The sequence below is a fragment of the Loxodonta africana genome, chromosome 23 (genome assembly GCF_030014295.1).
Source record: "Loxodonta africana isolate mLoxAfr1 chromosome 23, mLoxAfr1.hap2, whole genome shotgun sequence".
NCBI classification, from domain to species: Eukaryota; Metazoa; Chordata; class Mammalia; order Proboscidea; family Elephantidae; genus Loxodonta; species Loxodonta africana.
In genome coordinates this window covers 27,673,493-27,697,860 of record NC_087364.1, presented here as the reverse complement: position 1 = coordinate 27,697,860, position 24,368 = coordinate 27,673,493, and the positions used below count along the sequence as shown (strand labels likewise).

Genomic DNA, 24,368 nt, shown 5'->3' with positions numbered 1-24,368 from the left:
AAGGAAAAGGTAAACCAAGAACAGAGATCATGTGCAGGGGATAAGCTTGGTGTGTTCAAGGAAGAGCAGGAAGGCCAATGTTACTAGAGTGACTGTGTAAGGAAGAGAATGGTAGAAGATATAATCAGAGAGATAGGCAGGCAACATATGACATAAAGTTATGATTTTATAAAGATAAAACGTGCCTTATCTGCTACCAACTCTGCTCTCAGAACAATATGTTATAAAAAATAAGTGCTAAAAGAACAGGGATGAGCAAAATATTGTTAGCGTTAAAGAACTGCTAACTCAGGCAACAGGATCCAACTGTCAATAGACAACATTGAAACCCTCCTTGCAAACCTTTCATTGAACACTTACTATGTGCTAGGCACTGTGCTAATTAAGTATTTAAAATAAATTACTTAGTTAATCCTTATAACTCTGAAGAAGAGATACCATTATAGCTAGGGAAACTGGAAAGTAAATGGCAGAGCCAGGATCCCAAACAAGGTCTGTCTGGCTCTTAGGAACACACTATCCTTCTACATGATCGGGCATTGTGAACTAGGCCAACTGGAGAATGATGGTGCAGCTGGTAACACTGACGTCAGTGTCACTATAGTAATCTTGACAAAGAATGTGAAAGCCAACAGCACACCTTCAGCCCAGGTTGCTTTCCCAAGGCACTGCTCTACCTGGGACCACAATATCCTTCCTGGACATATCACCTACTTTTCACACGTAGGACTGATCCTATTACCTACCCTGACACACAGGTGATGCTCAGTGAGTAATGACTTGAATTGAAATGGGAAAAAAAGTACACTCCAGTAGCTTAAACCCTTCAAAATTTAAAGCTGTTAACACCTCCTTAGGGCTGATCTCAATTCTCTATATAGTGTTAATTTTCTCTCCTCAATTAGGCTATAGGTTACCTTGAGCAACCGGTTCTATTCTTCTTTTGTATTCTGTATATGCCCACCAGAATGCTGGACAAAGTATACTCAATCATACTGCAGTGATATGTTTTCCTGTCTTCCCCGGAACTTGTCTATCATGTCCTTGCTTTTCCTTCTCCTAAAATTACTACTCTTAAAAAATAACTCAAGGGCTAGTAAACAGAAAACTGAATTTTATAAATATTTTGTGATTTTTTTAAATACATGAGGCAGATCCATATAAACATGTACATATAAACCCATCGCTGCTGAGTCGATTCTGACTCACAGTGACTCTATAGGACAGGGTAAACGGCCACATAAGGGTTTTCAAGGTTGTAAATCTTTATGGAAGCAGACTGCCACATCTTCCTTCCTTGGAGCAGCTGGTGGGTTCCAAACGCTGCCCTTTCAGTTAGCAGCTGAGAGCTTAACCACTGGGCCACCACCACATATATGTATATATATATATCCACACAGGTCTCTAGGTGGCACAAACAGTTTGTGTTGACTACTAACCTTAAGATTGGCAGCTCGAATCCATCCTGCAGTGCCATGGAAGAAAAGGCATGGTGATCTCATTCCATAAAGATTACAGCCCATGAAGCCCTATGGAACAGTTCCACTCTGTAACACTTGGGGTTACCATGAGTTGGAATCGACTCAATAGCAACGGGTTTTTGAGTTTTGGTACATGCGTTTGTTCACACGTTTGTAGTAAACTATGAATATCTATATGCAGCAACAGGTATGTATTATCATTTTATTTAACAAATTGCTACTGAATATCTGTTGGAAAACAAGATAAACACTAATCCCAACAGAATGTAGTAAGTGCGGTGGCAGTGAATTTACAGAAAGAATGAGGATGGGGCTAGGGACAGAAGAATGAGTAAGGGTATTCTGAGTAAAGGTCACAGCAGCATTTGTGAAGTCCTAGATGTAAGAGAAAATACAGTATATTAGAAGAACTGAAAGACAGTGAACATGGTCATATACATTTTCAGTTACATAATTTTTATATTGATATATTTATATATTTAATATATAGTGTATTAAATTAAAATTAATAATCTATACAGAAATATATTTTCATCATTAAACAAATGTTGGCTCCATTATACTTCCTAAGTTGTTCATGACTGGCTAAAAAATACCTTTTACCAACAACTTAATCCTTTGTGTATAAACAAATTCCAAACTTCAACCAACTAAAAGGGGTCAATTACTCATTTATCCCTACACCTCTACAGGTCTCATAACAAAATGGACCATTTCATTAACTCTGGTTTTTCTGGTTTTCACTTTCTTCTCTATCTTGTAGCAATCTTACTCTTACCTGGTCCTAACTTGTATCTGGAATGATCAAGGAATAAAAACAAAAACCTTCCATTCTCAGCAAGACGTGAAAACTATTTTCAGAGAAATCTAATTTTTAATTCTAGAAGGTTTAGACACTAAAAATTCTATCTGCCTGAGATGTGTCCACAACTTGCATAAGCATAACATTTCCAGAGCCTTGAGAAGAGCCAATTATTTAGAAAAGTACCATTTTATTAAGTTGACTGGTTGACTGGGTTGTTTGTTATCTCCTTCAATTTTGGTTAAATATCCTCTCCAACAAACAGGGAAATGTACAGGAGGTGAAACCAAAGCCCCCTTTCATAAGCTGATTTTTCATCTTGAAGCTGTCATAAGGATTACAAATCACCAATTTAGAAGGCTACTGATACACAAATGACCCCAAATCTGTCCCATCACCTTGAGTCCATTAGTACTGCTGCTGTTAGTGCCGTCAAGTTGGTTCTGACTCGCAGCCACTCTGTGTACAACATAATGAAACACTGCTGGGTTCTGTGCCATCCTCACAATCGTTGTTATGCTTGTGTTCATCGTTGCAGCCACCTTGTCAATCCATCTCATTAAGGGTCTTCCTCATTTTCACTTACCCTATACTTCACCAGGAAACGCTGATGGCATAGTTGTTAAGTGCTACAGCTGCTAACCAAAAGGTTGGCAGTTCAAATCCACCAGGTGCTCCTTGGAAACTCTATGGGGCAGTTCTACACTGTCCTATAGGGTTGCTATGAGTCAGAATCGACTCAACAGCACTGGGTTTGGTTTTTTTTTAATACTTTACCAAGCATGATGTCCTTCTTCAGGGACTGGTCCTTCCTGATAACATGTCCAAAGTATGTGAGATGAAGTCTGCCCATCCTTACTTCTAATGAGCACCCTGGCTGTACTTCTTCCAAGACACATTTGTTTGTTCTTCTGGCAGTGCATGGTATATTCAATATTCTTCACCAACACCACCATTCAAAGGCGTCAATTCTTCTTCAGCCCTCCTTATTGACTCTCCAGCTTTCACATGCATATGAGGCAATCAGAAACACCATGGCTTGGGTCAGGCACACTTTAGTCCTCAAAGTGACATCTTTGCTTTTGAACACTTTAAAGAGATCATTTGCAGCAGATTTGCCCAATGCAATGTGTCTTTTGACCACTTGACCGCTGCTTCCAGAGGTGCTGACTGTAGATCCAAATAAAATGAAATCCTTGACAACTTCAATCTTTTCTCCGTTTATCATGATTGTTGCTTATTGGTCCAGTCATGGGGATTTTTGTTTTCTTTATGTTGAGGGGAAACCCTGGTGGTGTACTGGTTAAGTGCTATGCTGCTAACCAAAGGGTCGGCAGTTCGAATCTGCCAGGTGCTCCTTGGAAACTCTATGGGGCAGTTCTATTCTATCCTATAAAGTCGCTATGAGTAGGAATCGACTCGACGGCACTGGATTTGGTTTGGGTTTTTATACGTTGAGGTGTAATCCATATGAAGGCTGGGTCTTTGATCTTTGGCACTAAGTGCTTCAAGTCCTCTTAACTTTGAACAAGCAAGATTGTATCATCAGCATAACGAAGGTTGTTAATGAGTCTTCCTCCAATCCTGATGCTGTGTTCTTCATATAGTCCTGCTTCTCAGGTTATTTGCTCAGCATACAACTTGAATAAGTATGGTGAAAGTATACAACCCTGAAGCACGCCTTTCTTCACTTTACCATGCGGTATCCCCTTGTTCTGTTTGAACGACCGCCTTTTGGTCTGTACAGGTTCCTCATTCCCGTTCTTTGCAATGTTATCCATAATTTGTTATGACCCACACAGTCCAATGCCTTTGCACAGCCAATAAAACACAGGTAAACATCTTTCTGGTATTCTCTGCTTTCAGCCAAGATCCATCTGACATCAGCAATTGATAACCCTCATTCCACGTCCCCTTCTGAATCCGGCTTGGATTTCTGGCAGCTCCCTGTTGATGTACTGCTGCAACCACTTTTGAATGATCTTCAGCAAAATTGTACCTGTGTCTGATACTGATGATATTGCTTGATAATTTCTGCATTTGGTTGGATCACCTTTCTTTGGAATAGGCACAAATATGGATCTCTTCCAGCTAGTTGGCCAGGTAAATGTTCCAAATTTACTGGCATAGACAAGTAAGCGCTTCCAGCACTGCATCCACTTGTTGAAACATCTCAAATGATACTGCGTCAATTCTTAGAGCCTTGTTTTTTGCCCATGCCTTCAGTGCAGCTTGGACTTCTTCCTTCAGGATCATCAGTTCTTGATCATATGCTACCTCCTGAAATGGTTGAACAGCGACCAATTCTTTTGGCACAGTGACTCTGTATATTCCTTCCATCTTCTTTTGATGCTTCCTATGTCATTTAATATTTTTCCCATACAATCTTTCAATATTGCAACTCGAGGCTTGAATTTTTCTTCAGTTCTTGCACCTTGAGAAACGTCAAGTGCGTTCTTCCCTTTCAGTTTTCTAACTCCAGGTCTTTGCGCATCTCATTATAATACTTTATTTGATCTTCTCAAGCCACCCTTTGAAATCTTCTGTTCAGCTCTTTTACTTCACCATTTCTTCCATATGCTTTAGCTGCTCGACGTTCAAGAGCAAGTTTCAGAGTCTCTCCTGACATCCACTTTGGTCTTTTCTTTTCTTTCTTGTCTTTGTAATGACCCTTTGCTTTCTTCATGTATGATGTCCTTGATGTCATTCCACAACTTGTCTGGTCTTTGATCGTTAGTGTTCAATGTGTCAAATCTATTCTTGAGATGATCTCTAAATTCAAGTGGGATATACTCAAGGTTGCAGTTTGGCTCTCCTGGACTTGTTCTAATTTTCATCAGCTTCAACTTGAACTTGCATATGAGCAACTGATGGTATGTTCCATAGTCAGCCCCTGGCCTTGTTCTAACTGAAGATATTGAGCTTTTCCATCGTCTCTTTGCACAGATGTAGATGATTTGATTCCTGCGTATTCCATCCAATGAGGTCCACATGTATAGTCATCATTTTTGTTGCTGAAAAAGGTATTTCCAAAGAATAGGTCATCGGTCTCGAAATATTCTACGGTGTGATCTCTGGCATTGTTTCTATCACCAAGGCCCTATTTTCCAATTATTGTTACTTCTTCTTTGTTTCTAACTTTCACATTCCAATCACCAGTAATTATCAACACATCTTGATTGCACTTTTGATCAATTTCAGGCTGCAGAAGTTAGTAAAATCTTTAATTTCTTCATCTTTGGCATTAGTGGTTGGTTCTGTAAATTTGACTCGTCGTCATTGTAGACCTATGGATATTATCCTATCACTGACATCATTGTACTTCAGCACAGAAATGTTCTTTCTGAAGATGAATGCAACACCGTTCCTCTTCAATTTATCATTCCTGGCATAGCAGACCATGTGACTGCCTGATTCAAAATGGCCAATACCAGTCCTTTCCAGCTCACTAATGCCTAGGATATTGATGTTTAGTGAGTTCCATTTCATTTTGACGACTTCCAATTTTCCTAGATTCATACTTTATACATTCAACATTCCGATTATTAATGAATGATTGCAATTGGTTTTTCTCATTTTGAGTTGTGCCACATCAGCAAATGAAGGTTCCAAAAGCTTGACTCCATCCATGTCATTAAGATTGACTCTACTCCAAGGAGGCAGCTCTTCCCCAGTCGTATTTTGACTGTCTTCCAACCGGAGGAGCTTATCTTCTGGCACTGCGTAAGACAATGCTCTGCTGATATCCATAAGGTTTTCACTGGCCAGTTTTTTTAGAAGTAAACTGTCAGTTCCTTCTTCCTACTCTTAGTTTGGAAACTCAGCTGATACTTGTCCAACAAGTGTGACCCTACTGGTATTTTAAATACCAGTGGCAAAGCTTCCAACATCACAGCAACATGCAATCCACCACAGTACGACAAACTGACAAGACACGTGGTGGCTTCTCTCTCTCTCTCTATGTTTATATGCATGCACATATATACCATAAACTCGTTTCCGTTGAGTTGATTCTGACTCAGAGCGGTGCTATATAACAGAGTAGAACTGCCCCGTAGGGTTTCTAAGGAGCAGCTGGTAGATTCAAACTGCTGACTTTTTGGTCAGTAGCTGAGCTCTTAAATACAGTGATATATTTAGAAATACAATGTGCTAAAAATCTAGTTGTCTGTTTCTTATCTAATTTTCAACTAAAGAGCAAATCCTTGAAGGCACGTTATTTTTTCTTTGTTTCACTACACTGTGCAGAGTATTTAGTGCTTTAGTATTGTGCAGAGCATTTAGTGCTTCACTATACTGTGCAGAGTATTTAGCATGGTGCCTTGTCTACAGCAGGAAAATAGGTGATATTCATAACACAGAACTTTGTGAGTTAAAAGGGACTTAGAAATTATCTAGTCCAATAGCTCGGTCCAAGGGACCAGAAGTCAGGCTTTTGAGTCCCCTATCGTGGTTGGTTAACTAGTTTGCTTGGCTACTACCCCTAATAAATGTTAAGAACAAGTGGCTAGTATGCAAATGCTACTAATTTATGGCTTGGGATAATGCATGCCAAACTATGTCATTAACCTGAACAATTAAAAGTATAGTTTACAAGCCTTTGGTGGAAAACGTAAGCTATCCCCATTGTGTTTGGTTCTCTTTCTTTCATTTGTGCGCCTTTTCTGTTCATGTGTGCATATTCTCTTTCTTCTCCTATTTTCCTTTGTTTTTTTCCTCCTTCCTTCACAGGTTCCAGGTGTTTTGTTGTTGCTGTTTTCATATCTCCTGAATTAATCATATTGTTTTGGGGGCTCATTTCTTTATCTCTAAACTCTGCCTTCTCTTACTCTGGCATATTTGTGGCTAGTAGGTTGGGCTTGGTAAACTAAACTATGGCAAAAAAGTGCAAATGTAGGCTTTGGTAAACACAGAATATCAGTTTGGACAGAGAGAATGGGGAGGAATTACAAAGGTCACAATATTGAAGTTATATCTGAGACTAACAACAATGCAAGTGCAAATGCCTAGATTAGTACAGGTCGTCTCTGACTTACGACAGGATTCTGTTACTTACTGATTAGGGCCGTTACAGCTTACTGATTAGAGCCTTCATATACAGCTGCGCGCTCCACAACACAAAGGATCATCATTCACATCACACACTGATCTTCTGGATGGCAGTGAAATGCACTAAGGAAGGGGTCTTTTTCTAATTTGCACAAAGGTACCACATGGGCTAGAAGTAGTCCTATCAGTGATATCTTCCAACAGGTAGGGACTGGGCAGGCCAAAGAAAAGTGCTTAATGTCCCACTTGAAGCTCCTGTCACTCATTGCACTGACTACACACCCCACACTTGACTTTCTTTCTCTGTGTCTTGTCAAAAGTAATTTTCTAGTACAACTGTGTTAGCTGCAAGTACCAGCAAGTTACATGGCCTGCTCAGGCATAGGGAAATACTATATTCATGGCCACTTTAGGGAAAACTCTGCTACTTCAGTAACCTGAAACCTATAAACTGCAAGGACTTTTCCCTAAAGTGGCAGACATTCCCAGATGGAGGAACAAAGTAAAACCCAAAGGCCACACTCATGGTATAGAATAAGCCTCAACTTCACAGAACAGCAGAACTTCCAAACACAGTAGATCCAGGGCAGAGACATGTTCCCAGCTGTAGTAATTCATAGGCCAGTTCTTCCCCAAATCCCTCAGACAGCTGAATGATTGAACAGTTGATAGAAAGTACTAACATTCTGTTCTTTAGCTAATATTCTAATAGAAAGAAAAAAGTGTTTAGATCAACATGTAAAGGAGTCAAGGATATCTGATTACATTGTTTTTGGGAAACAGCAGACTAGCTAGACTGTCTCCTATTCAAAACCCAGTGTAATGCCTATGCATAATTCTGGGGAAAATGAAGGCAAGAGCAATAGGAAACAAATGACAACAAAGATCAAATTCTGAAAGAAAAAAGAGAAACCTTTATAGAAAATTAAAGAAATGATAGACCTTATAACACAAGAGAGCAAAGATGAGACATAAAACAATAGAAATATTTACAAAGAGAGGTGAATAAAAGAAACAGAAGAAAAGTGCTTTGATAAACAGTAAAGATTAGAATCACCATTGCAGAAAATACATGGACTCTAGGATTGGCGGGAAAAGATCACATAGAAGGCAAAAGAAAAGCATAAAGGGGTGAAAGCAAACAGGGAAAAGACACCAAAGATTTCATATACGTATACCCGCTGTGCTTAACGAAGAGAAAGAGCAAATCAAACACATATTTCAAAAATATAGTGGAAAAAAACTTCACTCGAATTTCTATTCTATGTGCCAGCGCCCTATGTGTGTACTCTAGGTTTTGAATAATCCTAGAAGACCTCAGGGAACACTGATAAGTTTCAGTCTCTTTGATAATCTAAGGGATACATGAGAAACTCTAAATAAGGTTAGAACTATGGTACCCTTATTGCTGGATTTAGCTTTTTAAAATACATTCTCTAGAGTTAATACAAAAATGACACAGGTAGAAGACCAAACATAATTATCTCTAAGATTAATCTTAAAAGTCACAAATTGCGCTTATATATTATGTGGGGATATAAAAGCAGTGCAAGGGAAATAACAGCATTAAAGCCATTCAACATGAAAGGCTAGAGGGAACATTTTGCACCCCTTCATTCCAACCTGTTAATTGCAGTTCAACAGAACTATTCCAGTGGGACTGAAATAAACAATATTAATCTTAACCTTTATCTGAATAACGAGATTCCATAGGATACTTCTATAAATCTACTCTACCAGCCGATGTATACTGTTACATACAAATAACTGATGGACTGGTGTAAGAGAAGCAGCTGTCCAAGGAACTAGCTAGCCCAAAAGGGGTCTCAGAATATGGAATGCAGTGGCAGAGATCAAAGGGCTGCTTATGGCTTGCTGGTAGCTCTCTGTTATCCTAAACCTACCCTTCGACTGAATTTAAAAGTCTCTATAGGTGGACAGTGGTGGGAGTAGGGGATAAATTCCTCCTGTTACCAGAACTATGTGCTTTCCAAATCTGCGCCTAACACTAAATATATGGGAAAGAAGGAGCAGAAGAAATGCTGGGATTTGGGCCTACACTGAATACATGAGAACCATCTACATGCTTCTGGTTACATATAAAATGCTCCATGGAGTCCAAGGATTACTTGTAATGCAGTAAAAAATGTGACAAAGGAATTAAGAGCCATGAGTGATGTAAACTGGATAAAAGAGATCTTTGAAAGCTGATGACTTCAGTTAAAACATTTCATTAGTTTAATGCCTTTAAAGCAACAGGTGCTTCACCATTCTGTCTCTACTTTTTATCCACAAAGTGACAAACTGGAAAAAGTTAGTTTTCTGTTCTTTGTTGAACATTCTTTTGGTCTCTGTATTTCTTAGGAAGAAAGCAGAAAAAGAAAGGGCCTTACTTCACTGTTGCAGCTAATAATTCCAATATATACATACATTATATTACATATAATATAGTAAAATCTCACTTATGTGGAGCCCTTATTTTAGAATTTATAATAATCTGGATAAAATATAATTGCTTTGTCTTTGAGCCTTCAATAGTGTAACTGAAAAAATAGCTTATCTTCTTAAAGAAAACTTTACAATTGGAAATTTCACTCATTGAACAAGACTTCCACTTTGTTCTGAAGCAGGAGGATCTTATTTCATATGAAACAAAATACTGCCAGACTAAATTAGAAATATTAATTGCATAAGCTGTGGTTCATAATAAATTTTATAAAGTGACGGCATATTAGCCAAAGAGATAAAAGCCATTCTCGGGAAACCTGGAAGCTCTGGGAACCCTTCTCTCTAAAAAAAAAAAAAAAAGCTTCTGAATATTATCTGATGTACTGATGACCTAGTCTAGACTTCTTTACAAAGGCTGGAAGAGAGCTAGGGCAGCTTTATTAGATGAGCATAGCAAAATGAAATGGCATATATCTATATATATATTTAAAAACCTATAGATTTCTGTCTGGAAAAGAGTGGCCACTGTCAGGAGATGCTGATGAATAAATAAATAAGCATCTTCTCTCCTAAAAGCTGCTTTCTCTTTTCTGATCAGGTCACTGTGCAGAACAGTCATTTCTCCTTCCTCAATAATTACCTTCTAGGAGTTACATCATATATATATATATATATATACACACATACACACACATGCATATGTGTTTATACAATAAACAAAACGTTTAAATTAGGTTTCAAGTCGTTAAAAAAAAAAAAAAATTAGAGCCTTAACTCAAAATCTCAGTATCTTCCTAGAAGAATCACAACCATAATTAAAAAAAAATTTTAAAGAAAGACTGAGTTGGCTTTTAACTTATTTCCCTATACTGGACAGCCCTGGTGGTACAGCGGTTAAGAGATCAACTGTTAACTAAAAGGTCAGCAGTTCCAATTAACCAGATGCTCCTTGGAAACCCTATGGGGCAATTCTATTCTGTTCTATAGGGTCTCTAATGGGTCGGAACCGACTAGACGGCAACGGGCTTTTTTTTTTTTTTTTAAAGATGTATATCTCGTGATACCACGGACTGCCAAAAGAATGAACAAATCTGTCTTGCAAGAAGTACAACCAGAATGCTCTTTGCGACTACTTCTCATGTACTTTGGATATGTTATCAGGAGGAGGACATCATGATTGGTAAAGTGGAGGGTCGGCGAAAAACAGCAAGACCCTCAACCCGATGGACTGACGGACTAGCTACGATGGGCTTAAGCACGGCAAAGACGGTGAGGGCGACGCAGGATATGGGCAGTGTTTTGTTCTGTTGTACACAGGGTCGCTATGAGTTGGAGACAACTCGAGGGCACCTAACAACAACAATCCTGTGACCACGCATTGCATTACAGATAAAACGATGGAAGAAGAGGCACTCACTTTCTATATGGGGAGGCATACTAGGAAGTGGCTAAGTGCTATAATGTAAGTAAGAAAAAGGAACAATCAGCATTTTAGCAAATGTGTATGCCTTACAATGATACGTTTCAAATTCTGATAATTATTTTTTTCCAGTGTTATTTACCAACCATGACACTTTGACTTCTTACTTCTCAAAATAAAAAATATACCAGAGTAATATTTTCTGAAATATATACCAGGGTAATACTTTTCAAAATGAAACATATACCAGAGTAATATTGGGCAGCTGAGAAGTAGATCCAGAGTAGTAACACAGAACTTTTTGTGATATAAGCTATGATCTAATTACAGGAACAAAAAAATGAACCTAACATACCCATGTAAAAAGTTCTCCTTGAAGCTGAGACGTTCAAGGAGGCCTGGGTAAAGTGCTGTTATCAGATGGCTGAGTCATAAAAAGAGGCTACCGCTATGAATAATAACATTAAGGACATCGTATCTTATACTATATGACACAGTACAAAGCAAAGAAGGAATGGATTAAAGGATCCTTCTCTCCTTCCTTCCATTCCTTCTCGGGGAACAGCTGCAACGTGCAGCTGTAGTGTTTTCTAGTTTGGGATTGTAGAAGGAAAGTGATTCATCCTGCCTTGCTTCTCCTCATGCTTCCACACATTCTCTGAGATTCACTCAGACTTCTAGATTCTGGGAACCCAGGAAATGGGTGTTCCCTCCTTTTGTTTCCTCAGCTTACAGGAAGATCATAGTGAAGATGGCTTTTTAAAGCTTGTGGCTGAAGAAGCCCTACACCCTAACACTATACAGAATTTGCTCAAGATTGGAATTATTAAAACAAAAAACAAAAGACTAATGTATGCTGATTGCCCAGAAACAAAAATTTTACCCAAAACAAAAATAGAATTATTAAAAAAAAAAAAATTAAGACAAATAGGAAAATAATGAACAAGAGCATAAACAAAGGGAGAGACACATTTCTTATGTAAAACAAAAATTACATAAATATCTGAAAATCCATCAAAAGTATTGTTATTCACCTGGCTACCTTTGATGAACTTTAATAAAACTTTACTGCATACCTTTTCAGATGATAGATTAGTCACTTGATTCTAATTACAATTAAAATACTTGGCAAAGGTAGGCATGTAATATAGTTCCTTGTCCCTTTTTCATCTGGCTAACTTAATCATTAAGATTTAACTCAGGTAGTTACCCCCTCTAGCAGTCCTTCCTTGAGTACCTTTTATGAGGTAGGTGTCCTCCTTGTGAGTACCTACAGAACACTGAGTAAACTTTTACCAAAGCTATAATGACTGTGTACTGGAACTGTCTATACCCCCATAATGAATTTCTCAAGAGAAGTATCTTTTTCTTTGTATCCCCAGGGCCCAGTATATAACAGATGGTTAACAAATGAAGAAAGTGTGTAAGGGATAAATGAATATTAATGGGAACGAATCCCAAACTCAAAGTGTAAAAATAACAATTTTAAAACAATTTCAGTCTTTGAATCGATATGTAAAAGTTTGGTTTTGTACTTACATATTTTAAACCCTAAAAAAAAAAAAGAAAAAAAACCAAACCCAGTGCCATCGAGTCAATTCCGACTCATAGCGACCCTATAGGATAGAGTAGAACTGCACCACATAGTTTTAAACCCTATAGGGTCGCTATGAGTCGGAATCAACTTGACGGCACTGGGCTTTTTGGGGAGTGATTTATTAAAATATCTTTATATAGCTGGATATGTGCTTTGCAACAGGCAATTTCACTCAACAAGTATGTATACAAACAGAAATAAAGATTGTTTCCTTTTATTAAAACCACAAATGGGGGCGGGGAATAAAGCCTTCATAACAAGAGGAAAAAGGTAAAGCCTCTGACAGGTTGTGGCTACGTTAACTGTACCACAGGATATTGCCACAATTTATGCCTGTTATAGAACCTGCGGAATCTCAGGAACAGAATGATCTGAAGTTAGATCATCCCAGTGACTTCACACTCTACCTCTGTAAATCTGAACGAACGATCTGACAGATTGCAAGCCTTATACCAGGGTATATTCAGATTAAAACTGAGATTTTCGGTTTCAGTTTGGAGTTCATGGACAGAATTGAACGTAATATTTCTAAGAAAACATTGTTATTAAAATGTATTTGCAGACGATGAGTGGGGGATGAGAGAGACATTTTACCAAGCTTTGGCAGAACATCTAAGAATGCATGCTATCCAAATTTCTGTTAACGTTTATAAATTACATCACTACTAAATAAAGTAGTAATACACAGATATGATTATGTGTTTTGGAAAGCTGATTTACTATTCAAGCAAAGCTCTGTTTTGTATCTGTGAAGTACAAACATAGAGCAACTCATTTAAGGCCTAGCAAGAATTTGCCAAAACTGCCTTTTCTGCTTTTACTTTATTCTTTTTGACATATTTCATGATAAAATGTCCATGTTCTCATGGAGTTAATTTCTGAAGGTGTTTTAATAGCGAAGAGTTCTAAAAATTCCATAATGGAACGTGTATGATGATTTAAAAGACAAACAGATTTGCTTTTTTTTTTTTTTTGCTTTAAGTTAGCAACAAGTTAGCAACAAGGATAACTGAAATAAATAACTGTTAAATAAGTCCCATTTTACCACTTCAGCTGCCTCTACTACTACTACCCATAGTCACTTTTCTCCTTCAACTGCCTCTAACCTTTTATATCTTCTACAAGAGGTAGAGCCAAATGGGGGAAACTTGTGTTTCTACACCTTAACCTTCAAAGACTTTCCAGTTCAGGAGAGAAACATCTGTCTGAGAAAGTGAGGTCTTCGGGTGCCTGTTAAAAATCATTACCCTGACCCCTGAGAATTTCAGAATCCTATATGAGACAAAACTAGTGAAAACTTAGTTATAATAAATTGTTACATTCATACTTTAAGGGTAGGCATGGGACTGAGCTAGCAAGTGGGTATAATCTTTCCCTTTTAAAATTTATTTGATCATTTTACTCCTGTACTTTTTATAATCAAGGGAATGATCCTAGTTAGATCTTGGGAAGGGAGTGGGGAAAAGAAGGAACAGACATTTGTAGTCTAAAACAGATAGAGCCTGAAGTTCTGAACTGATTCAGGCAATCTAAATCTAAAAACTTGAATTGCTAGTTAAGTATCAAAAGAGTAACTCTGAATAGTTTCTAAATATTTATTGGCCGTTGTTTGGACAGTCTCATAATTTTGCTAGAACTTTATATACCTAATAAATATTACTGCCAGTATTAATAATCTTCCCGTTAAATTTGTTTATAGGTAGGCTCCTTAAGCTCAAAGAACCTCTGAAAAACCCAACTCACTTATAGGCTAGAGGTGGAGAGAATAAACTTGAAAAAGCTCCCTTGGAAGATGGATCTTCATGATGTAAAGATATAGAGGAAGGTGGTAAAAAACTGTTGCATTTATAAAGATGAAAAAGGATAAGCTAGTAAACAGGGCTAACAGGTACACTAGGCTAGAAAAGAGAATGTACAAAATCAGAACAGAAGAGAAGAACTAGTGAAAGGTAAATGGTAAACATCATAATTATCTCATCTGAGGTTGATGTCACCCAGAAGGTAGGAGTAACATGGTGACATAATAGAAGCAGTAAACTGGAAAAGACTCTTAGATATAACAACTGAAACATTTTTATAATGGAACTGAAACAATTTTACAATGGAATATAAGAACCAGGAAGGATCAAGAGGTGTGACATAAAAATTCAGAGTACAGCTCTTAACCCTATGCTACACAGTCATACTTTCAGTGTTCTAACTCCCTGAATTCATAAGTGAAACGTGCATATGTATTTTTCAGGAGCGAGGATGCGTAACTTTTACCAAATTCTCTAACAGATTAACAATCTATTCAAAGATTAAGAATAAAGAACAAAGATGAAACAGCAAACACAAGTGATAATGTGGTAAATACAATAATAATTAGTAAAATAAAATGCCCATTTTAAGTACTGCCCATTTTAGAATAGTGTATATAGTTAATGAACTCTAAACAACTGAGATGAATATTAGACTCAACCTATTTCTACGTGTAGTAGAGGTCTATTTTAAAATTAAAAGGAAAAAAAAAATCTTCCCTAATATGACTAAGTAAAAATGAGTAATCTATAAATTCCAGGTCCTCTAACAATGTGTTACATTTTCAACAGCCAAAGCAGATTAATTAAAATAAATAATACACGACTGCTGTTTAGCTAGAATATAGCAAAGTACTGAAGGAAATCATTGCTATGTAGAAATTTCAAATGAACATTTGGTTTTTAAATTTTATATGTTTATCTGCATAATTCTGATTTTTGTTTCACTAAATTCTTTTACCTTTCCATTGGTGAGGTGATGAGGCTACTGTAGGCTGCCTTCCCCAAACTATGCACTACTATACACAAGGAAGCTATCACCCCAGTAAGTATATAACATTCTTACAGCCTTTGGCAGAGAAACAACTAGAAAGAAATATGGCTGAGAAGAGGCTAGAGGGCAAGGATGGGGGAAAGGATAGAATTTGGAGGTTTCATTGAACTGTAATATGAATTACACAACCAGCCTCCAAGTCAGTCTAAGGAATGGTTTATTCAGAAACAGGTTACTAAAGACATACTGATACATGGCATGGTCTACTTCTAATGCAAAATACCACTTATTTTGTTTATCGTCTGTTCCCCCCCGCTGGAATATAAGCTCTATGAGGGAAAGCCTTTTGGTCTGTTTTCTTCACTGATATGGTCCCCAGGGACTAGAACAGCACTTGACAGATAAAAGGTCCTCAATAACAATAAACGTTTGCTGCACTGAACTAAGTGGCATGAGCTCTGGTTTAAGATGTTTAACCAAATCTCACAAAAGAAAGTCCCAGTGTCTAGTTATCCAGTGTTGCTACAACGCAAATACCACAAGCAGATGGCTTTAACAAACAAAAGCTTATTCTCATAGACTAGTAGACTAGAAGTCCAAATTCAGGGTGCCAGCTCCAGGGGAAGGCTTTCTATCTGTGTCAGCTCTGGAGGAAGGTCCCTGTCATCAGTCTTCTCCTGGCCTAGTAGTTTCTCAGCACAGGGGCCCTGGGTCCAAAGGATGTGCTCTGCTCCTGGCACTACTTTCTTGGTGGTATGAGGTCCTCCTGTCTCTCTGCTCATTTCTCTTTTAGATCTCAAAAGAGATTGAGTCAAGATACAATCTAATCTTGTAGACTGAGTACTGCCTCATTATCATAACTGCCTCTAATTCTGCCTCATTAACATCACAGAAGTAGGATTTACAACACATAGGAAAATCACATCAGATGATGAAATGTTAAGACAATTACACAACACTGGGAATATGATCTACCCAAGTTGACACACGGTTTTGGGGGACACTATTCAATCCACAACACTCAGTATCCTAATGAAGTTTACGTACCTCATCTGACACCCCTTCCCAATTCCCTTAAGCTACAGAAAAGTGGAGCACAAAATATCCAGTCCTCACATGGTACCTTAAAGAGAAAACCAAACTAGTCTCATTTATTCCCAAAACCCACTGCCGTCGAGTTGATTCCGACTCATAGCGACCCTACAGGACACGTAGAACTGCCCCGTAGAGTTTCCAAGGAAACTCTATTTATTCAGTGGGAATAAAATCAAGCAGTCATCTCCAATACATTAAGAGAAACAGAGCTGATATGAGAAAAATGGCATGACAACTATGCAATCACATTTCAGCCCTACAGGGACCCCATCTCCACCCAAAAAAGAGAAATAAAACATGTAGAATAATCTAAAAGAAAAGTTACCTCAAGTCACTGAAGGAAATTCATTACAATTATTTTAAGCTTGAAAACACCTTAAGAATATGAATTCTATAAAATCAGGAGTTCAAAGATGAGGTGGTAAAACAAGAGAATGAAATGAAAAAGGGAGATTATAGACCTAAGGATACAAACTAAGGACCAAAACAAAACAATGCATTTAGTAAGTCAGAAACAGCAATGCAGACTAGACACTGCTGAAAATCAACTAACTGACAGAGAAGAGGCTAGAGAAGGGAACAGTGAATGCTGATGACAAATACAAAAAGATTAAAGCAGTTAGAAACTAACCGATATTGATGTCAGATGAAGCCAAAAAATGTGTTCAAGAATATGCTATAAGAGAATTTCCTTGAGGAAAAAACTGAACTGCAGATTGAAATAACAAACCATGATCCAGGAAAATCTGATACAGGTATCCAGCTGAAAAAGCAAATTATCTACAAGCAGAAACTACTCAGGATAGGTTCAGATTTCCCCACAGCAGTGTTCGATGGAGCAGATAGCTGAAATGAACATGCAGCCAAATGAATACAAGCATACATTCCTGTAGGTTAAATACCTAAAAGATGAATTGTTTGTAGGGTATGTGTTTCCTCAACTTACTAGATAATGCCTAACAGTTTTCCAAAGTGGTTATACTAATTTATTTATTCACATTGTCAGGATTTAAGAGAGTTCCTAGTAAATCCTGCATCCTTGCTAAGGCTTGGTAAGACTAAAATTTATCATAATCAGATAGCAGTACCTCACTGTGAAATGGTACCTCATTGTGGTTTCAATACATAATTCTCCAGTCATTAATGAGGTTAAGTATACTCTTACATTTACTGAACATAATGGATTTCCTTTCCTGTGATGAGACTGTTTAAGTCTTTTGCCCATTTTTCTATTTGGTTGTTTTTCTTTTCCTCATTGATTTGTATTCTGGATGAGACATTTGTTGGTTATATGTTTTGCAAGTATCTATCTATTAGGCAAGCATCATTTTAATTTTTTTAAGTGATTTTTCTTAAAAACAAAGCAAAAAAAATGTTGAAGTAAATATACTGAGATTTAATGTTGTTGTTAGGTGCTGTTGAGTCGTTTCCGACTCATAGTGACCCTGTGTACAACAGAACAAAACACTGCCCAGTCCTGTGTCATCCTCACAATCGTTGCTATGTTTGAGCCCACTGTTGCAGCCACTGTGTCAATCCATCTTCTTGAGGGTCTTCCTCTTTCTCCCTGACCCTCTGCCTTACCAAGCACGATGTCCTTCTCCAGGGACTGGTCCCTCCTGATAACATGTCCAAAGTACGATAGAGGAAGTCTTGCCATCCTCACTTCCTAGGAACACTCTGGCCGTACTTCTTCCAAGACAGGTTTGTTCGTTCTGGCAGTCCACAGTATATTCAATATTCTTCACCAACACCACTGAGATTTAACTGTGGCAGTTAATTAGTTCTGGGACATGAAAATAAGGATACCTGAAACTTCATATCAATCTCTATCAAATAAAGAAATTTTTGAGGGGGAACTTATATTTTCTTTTTGAAATAAAAAAAAAAATTAAAGAATAGAACAAGTGAAGAAAAATTAGGTTAAAAAAATGTTATTCTGTGGAAAGAATTTCTGACATTATATCCTATTTCCAGAGCATTTCTAAACGTTTCCTGATACATGCCAGGCAACCAAGATCTACCTTTCCAGCTGTGTAATTTTGTGCAATTTTAGAATCGCTTGAATTCTCTGTGCCACAAGGTTTGTCTTCTGTTAAATAAATGAGTTAAATTATTTCTAAGGTTTATTCTCACTTTGTAATTCTGTGAGTCCATCACATAAACTTCTACATTTAGAAAAAGTAGAAATGATTCATAACAGGAGTGTATTTTACATGATTTAATAAAAGACTGAGAGGAAAATGTTCCAAACTCTTACCACATGATATTGTCTTGCTCATCTGTAATCTCTGACTTTAGAGATCTTAAAAATGTTTGCTTCTTATTTTCATATCATATGGCTCACTTTCATGATACTGACACTATTTGGAACCACCATAATTATTTCTAAGCTTCAAAGCTAACAGTTTTATTTCTATAATAGGAAAGAGTAATACTTTGTTAATATAGTAATAGTTTTCCAAAGCTTTAAATCAGTTAAAAAAAAAAATGCTTCCTACTCAAGATATACACCCAAAACTTTTAACAGTGAGCAATCTTTTCAAGTCATGGTAGAAAGAAGATGGTTCTTATATGTTTCTTTTTGCCTTTTTTCCGTAAGTTTTCTATAATATACACATAATAAGGAAAAACCCAACATAAGTGATTTTTAAGAAAGAATCAAGAAATAGTCAACATCTCTAACTCCCTCTCTAATCTATTTCATGGAATTTCAGTAACCATTATAAAACAGTATTCCTTTTTTGTTTTAAGAAGTAGTCTTTTCATGACTGTAATTTAAGATGATTTAATCACTGCCTAATTTTTTTTTTAATGCCCAAGTCTACTAATGGCATACCAAGTCATAATTTAAAAACAAAACAGTTACAGTATTTTAAAAAAATAAGTCAAGCTTCAATCACAGATAAAATATGACTTTTTAAAAAAGAAAAACTTGTCTCTATAACATATTACAGGGATGGTCCTCTTTCTATTGCAATGGTTTCCTGGTTAAATTCCAATGCTTTCTTATGATCCAGTTTGTTATTAAAGTATCTTACACTTAGAATGTCTAAGAGTAAGAACTATTAGAACAAATAAGTGTGATAATTAGACAGTTATCTGATAATTAGATAATTAAAAATAAGAACTGATAATTAGATGGACCTTTAGGAGGTGGTGTGGTAGACAGTTTTTCCTTTGCAGTAGGCAGTCACTGCCCCGTCCATGAGGCACCCAGCAAAGCAGCACTCAAAGGTATACAGCATCACCACCAGAGCAGTCCCCTGACCTAGATGGCAATCCCAGAGTAATTCCACATATTCCAAAACTTCCCAGGACCTTGAGTTTGAACAGAAGCAGAAGCCATATTATCTGTATATACATATGCTGATTGTCTAAAAATTACAAGCAGCAACAAGATTGCTAAGATGAGGACTTGACTTTCCTATCCAATTGGGTCCATACACAAAGACACTTTACAAAGTGTTGGCAAGTGAAAGCCATTGTTATTATTACTTATAAAAAGCAAACAGTAACAACAGGGACAGATTTGATAGTGAATTGGTCCTGCCCACCTACACAAGACCCACTTTGTAAGAGTCTAGGACAGAGACCTGCTTAAGTATTCAACGGTGCTCCCTCTTACACTTTCCCCAAAACTGATGTCCATTTACATGTCACCTGCCGGGCATGTGTGGCTCAGGCGTCAGCAGGTGTGTTGCCAGCTCAGGTCAGGTGCTGGGTTCACATCCCTACACTCTCCAGTTCCAGATTCCTGCCACGCTGCCTGGAGCCACATGGCTCCCACTGCACTGCCGGCAGACCCCTGCACCAAGTCTCCCAAGCCTCTGCAGGCAACCCATTCACAGAGCATGCCCAGTCCCTGGCTGGCAACCTCTTCATGGGGCATGCCCCCGTGTTCTCAAGTGTTACAGCCCTCAGCTCAGCTTGGGCATCTTCTGCCACCTTGTGCCAGCTTGGCCTCATGCCGCTGTCTGCCCTGCGAGCCGGTTTAGTCTGGCACTGCTACTGCTACCGCTGCCACCACAGGTCTCATGGCTCCCTCAGCCACTTGCACAACTGCTTGCTGCCTGCAGCTGCTCCATGGGCCAACCTTGCCCACTGAGGTAGTCTTCTGGTCCCATGTTTCCTGCCACTTGCACAACTGCCACTGCCTCCACCAACTGTGGGCCTGGCTCTTCCTGCTGCTGTTTCTCTGAGTGCTTCGGCCCTGTTGGCACTGTCTCTCAGTCTTCGGTGTTACTAGCACAGTGTCACAGCCCTTAATCCATATTACAGTTCTTTTAGTATTACACCTCTTTTACTGGGGTCTAGGAGGTTCTGGAGCTCTCTTGGAGTAGTGGCTAAGAGCTCAGCTGCTAACCAAAAGGTTGGCAGTTCAAATCCACCGGCTGCTCCTTGGAAACCCTATAGGGCAGTTCTACTCTGTCCTATAGGGTCGCTTTGAGTTGCACAGCAATGGGTTTGGTTTTAGTTCTTAGGAGTTCTCAGTGCAGGGACTCTACCAGGTCCAAAGGACGTGCTCCTCTCGAGGCTCTTGTTGATCAGGAAGTCCCTCCAAACCTCTGCGGGATGGGCCATTTATATAGGAAAACTCCTTGTCAATTCTGAAGGAGGACTTTCCTAGCAAGATTGCAAATCCAACCAATTGTCTCAGGTGGACTGCAAAATGACCAATCACTCTTAGTTGGATTTCCAAACCCAGGGCCAGAAAGGCTACATAATGGAACCCACTGTGCCACACGGTATTAGAGATCTGCTTCTGATCTGACTAGTTCTTAACTGGGCACTCATGACCAAATTTAACAGAAAAAGATTCTGTCTTTAAAACACTTAATAGTGTGATTTAATCTCTTGGTAGTTATTATGCACACACACACACAAACCTAGATATCAACTGATCAATCATTTTTTAAATGTATATATCTTCTGATTGTGCACACTAGTGAACGGGGAAAATGACATGATAATCCCAAACAGTAGATACATATACAAGTCATTCATATTTTGCTTAAACAATTTGTGGAAAAACACTGTGCTTTCCTATTTAAGATTCATTTTATCTAATTTTAAAAATGGTACATATTTTCACCAGCTAACTGATGAGAGACTGAGGAAGATGATACCTGGAATGGTAGGGAACATACTTAAACTATAAAGATTTTAGTAGATAAAACATAAAAGTATATACTATACCTGTGGATGTTGTTGCTGCTGTTAGGTGCTGTCGAGTCAGTTCAGACTCATAGTGACCCTATGCACAACAGAACAAAATACTGTCCGGTCCTGAGCCATCCTGACAATCATTGCTACGCTTGAGCTTATTCTTGCAGCTACTGTGTCAGTCCACCTCGTTGAGGGTCTTCCTCTTTTCTGCTGACCCTGTACTTTGCCAAGCATGATGTCCTTCTCCAGGGACTGGTCCCTCCTGACAACATGTCCAAAGTATGTAAGACACGGTCTAGCCATCCTTGCTTCTAAGGAGCATTCTGATTGTACTTCTTCCAAGACAGATTTGTTTGTTCTTTTGGTAGTCCGTGGTATATTCCATATTCTTCACCAACGCCACAATTAAAAGGTATCAATTCTTCTTCGGTCTTCCTTATTCATTGTCCAGCTTTCACACGCATATGATATGATAGAAAATACCATGGCTTGGGTCAGGTGCACCTTAGTCTTCAAGGTGACATCTTTGCTTTACAACACTTTAAGGAGGTCTTTCGCAGCAGATTTGCCCAACGCAACGCGTTGTTTGATTTCTTGACTGCTGCTTCCGTGGTTGTTGATTGTGGATCCAAGTAAAATGAAATCTTTGACAGTTTCAATCTTTTCTCCGTTTATCATGATGTTGCTCATTGGTCTAGTTGTGAGGACTTTTGTTTTTAGTTGAGATGCAATCCATACTGAAGGCTGTAGTCTTTGATCTTCATTAGTAAGTGCTTCAAGTCCTCTTCACTTTCAGCAAATAAGGTTGTGTCATCTGCATAACGCAGGTTGTTAATGAGTCTTCCTCCAATCCTGATGCCCCGTTCTTCATAGAGTCCAGCTTCTTGGATTATTTGCTCAGCATACAGATTAAATAGGTATGGTGAAAGAATACAACCCTGACGCACACCTTTCCTGACTTTAAACCAATCAGTATCCCCTGGTTCTGTCCGAACAACTGCCTCTTGATCTATGTAATAGTTCATCATGAGCACAATTAAGTGTTCTGAAATTCGCATCCTTCGCAATGATATCCATAATTTGTTATGATCCACACAGTCGAATGCCTTTGCATAGTCAATGAAACACAGGTAAACATCCTTCTGGTATTCTCTGCTTTCAGCCAGGATCCATCTGACATCAGCAGAAACGGGCCTGAATTTCTGGCAGTTCTCTGTCAATACACTGCTGCAGTTGTTTTTGAATGATCTTCAGCAAAATTTTGCTTGCGTGTGGTATTAACGATACTGTCCAATAATTTCTGCATTTGGTTGGATCACCTTTCTTGGGAATAGGCATAAAAATGGATCTCTTCCAGTTGGTTGGCCAGGAAGCTGTCTTCCATATGTCTTGGCATAGAAGAGTGAGCACTTTCAGTGCCGCCTCCATTTGCTGAAACATCTCAATTGATACTCCATTAATTCCTGGAGCCTTGATTTTTGCCAATGCCTTTTTCAGTGCAGCTTGGACTTCTTCCTTCAGTACCATCGGTTCCTGATCATATGCTACCTCTTGAAATGGTTGAATGTTGACTAATTCTTTTTGGTATAATGACTCTGCGTATTCCTTCCATCTTCTTTTGATACTTCCTGCGTCCTTTAATATTTTCCCCATAGAATCCTTCACTATTGCAACTTGAGGCTTGAATTTTTTCTTCAGTTCTTTCAGCTTGAGAAATGCAGAGCGTGTTCTTCCCTTTGGTTTTCTATCTCCAGCTCTTTGCAGGTGTCATTATAATACTTTACTTTGTCTTCTTGAGCCACCCTTTGAAATCTGTTCAGTTCTTTTGCTTCATCATTTCTTCCTTTTCCTTTAGCTGCTCGACATTCATGAGCAAGTCTCAGAGTCTCCTCTGACATCCATCTTGGTCTTTTCTTTCTTCTCTGTCTTTTCAATGGTCTCTCGCTTTCTTCATGTATGACGTCCCTGATGTCATTCCACAATTCATTTGGTCCTCCGTCCCTCGTGTTCAATGGGTCAAATTTATTCTTGAGATGGTCTCTAAATTGAGGTGGGATATACTCAAGGTTGTATTTTGGCTCTTGTGGAGTTGCTCTGATTTTCTTTAGTTTCAGCTTGAACTTGCATAGGAGCAATTGATGGTCTGTTCCATAGTCGGCCCCTGGCCTTGTTGTGACTGATGATATTGAGCTTTTCCATCGTGTCTTTCCACAGATGTAGTCATTTTGATTTCTGTGTGTTCCATCTGGTGAGGTCCATGTGTAGAGTTGCCATTTATATTTGTGAAAAATATTTGCAATGAAGAAGTTGTTGGTCTTGCAAAATTCTGTCATTCAATCTCCAGCATTCTTTCTATCACCAAGGCCATATTTTCCAACTACCAGGTCTTCCTCTTTGTTTCCAACTTTCGCATTACAATCGCCAGTAATTATCAACGCATCTTGATTGTACATTTGATCAATTTCAGACTGCAGCAGCTGATAAAAATCTTCTATTTCTTTGTCTTTGGTCCTA

At 38.3% G+C, this 24,368-nt stretch overlaps 1 protein-coding gene across 3 annotated transcripts in view; it reads right to left on the bottom strand.

Annotated features, from left to right (window-relative positions):
• The window catches only part of MICU2 (mitochondrial calcium uptake 2), a 254,652-nt gene that overhangs the window by 188,200 nt on the left and 42,084 nt on the right, over positions 1-24,368 (bottom strand). For 2 of the 3 annotated variants that reach the window (XM_064275343.1, XM_064275344.1), the window contains exon 2: positions 1,440-1,529. The exons of the other annotated variant lie outside the window; for it this stretch is intronic. In XM_064275343.1, coding sequence (XP_064131413.1) covers positions 1,440-1,529 — 90 coding nt within the window. The remainder of the gene's footprint in view (positions 1-1,439; positions 1,530-24,368) is intronic. 3 annotated transcript variants of the gene reach the window in all.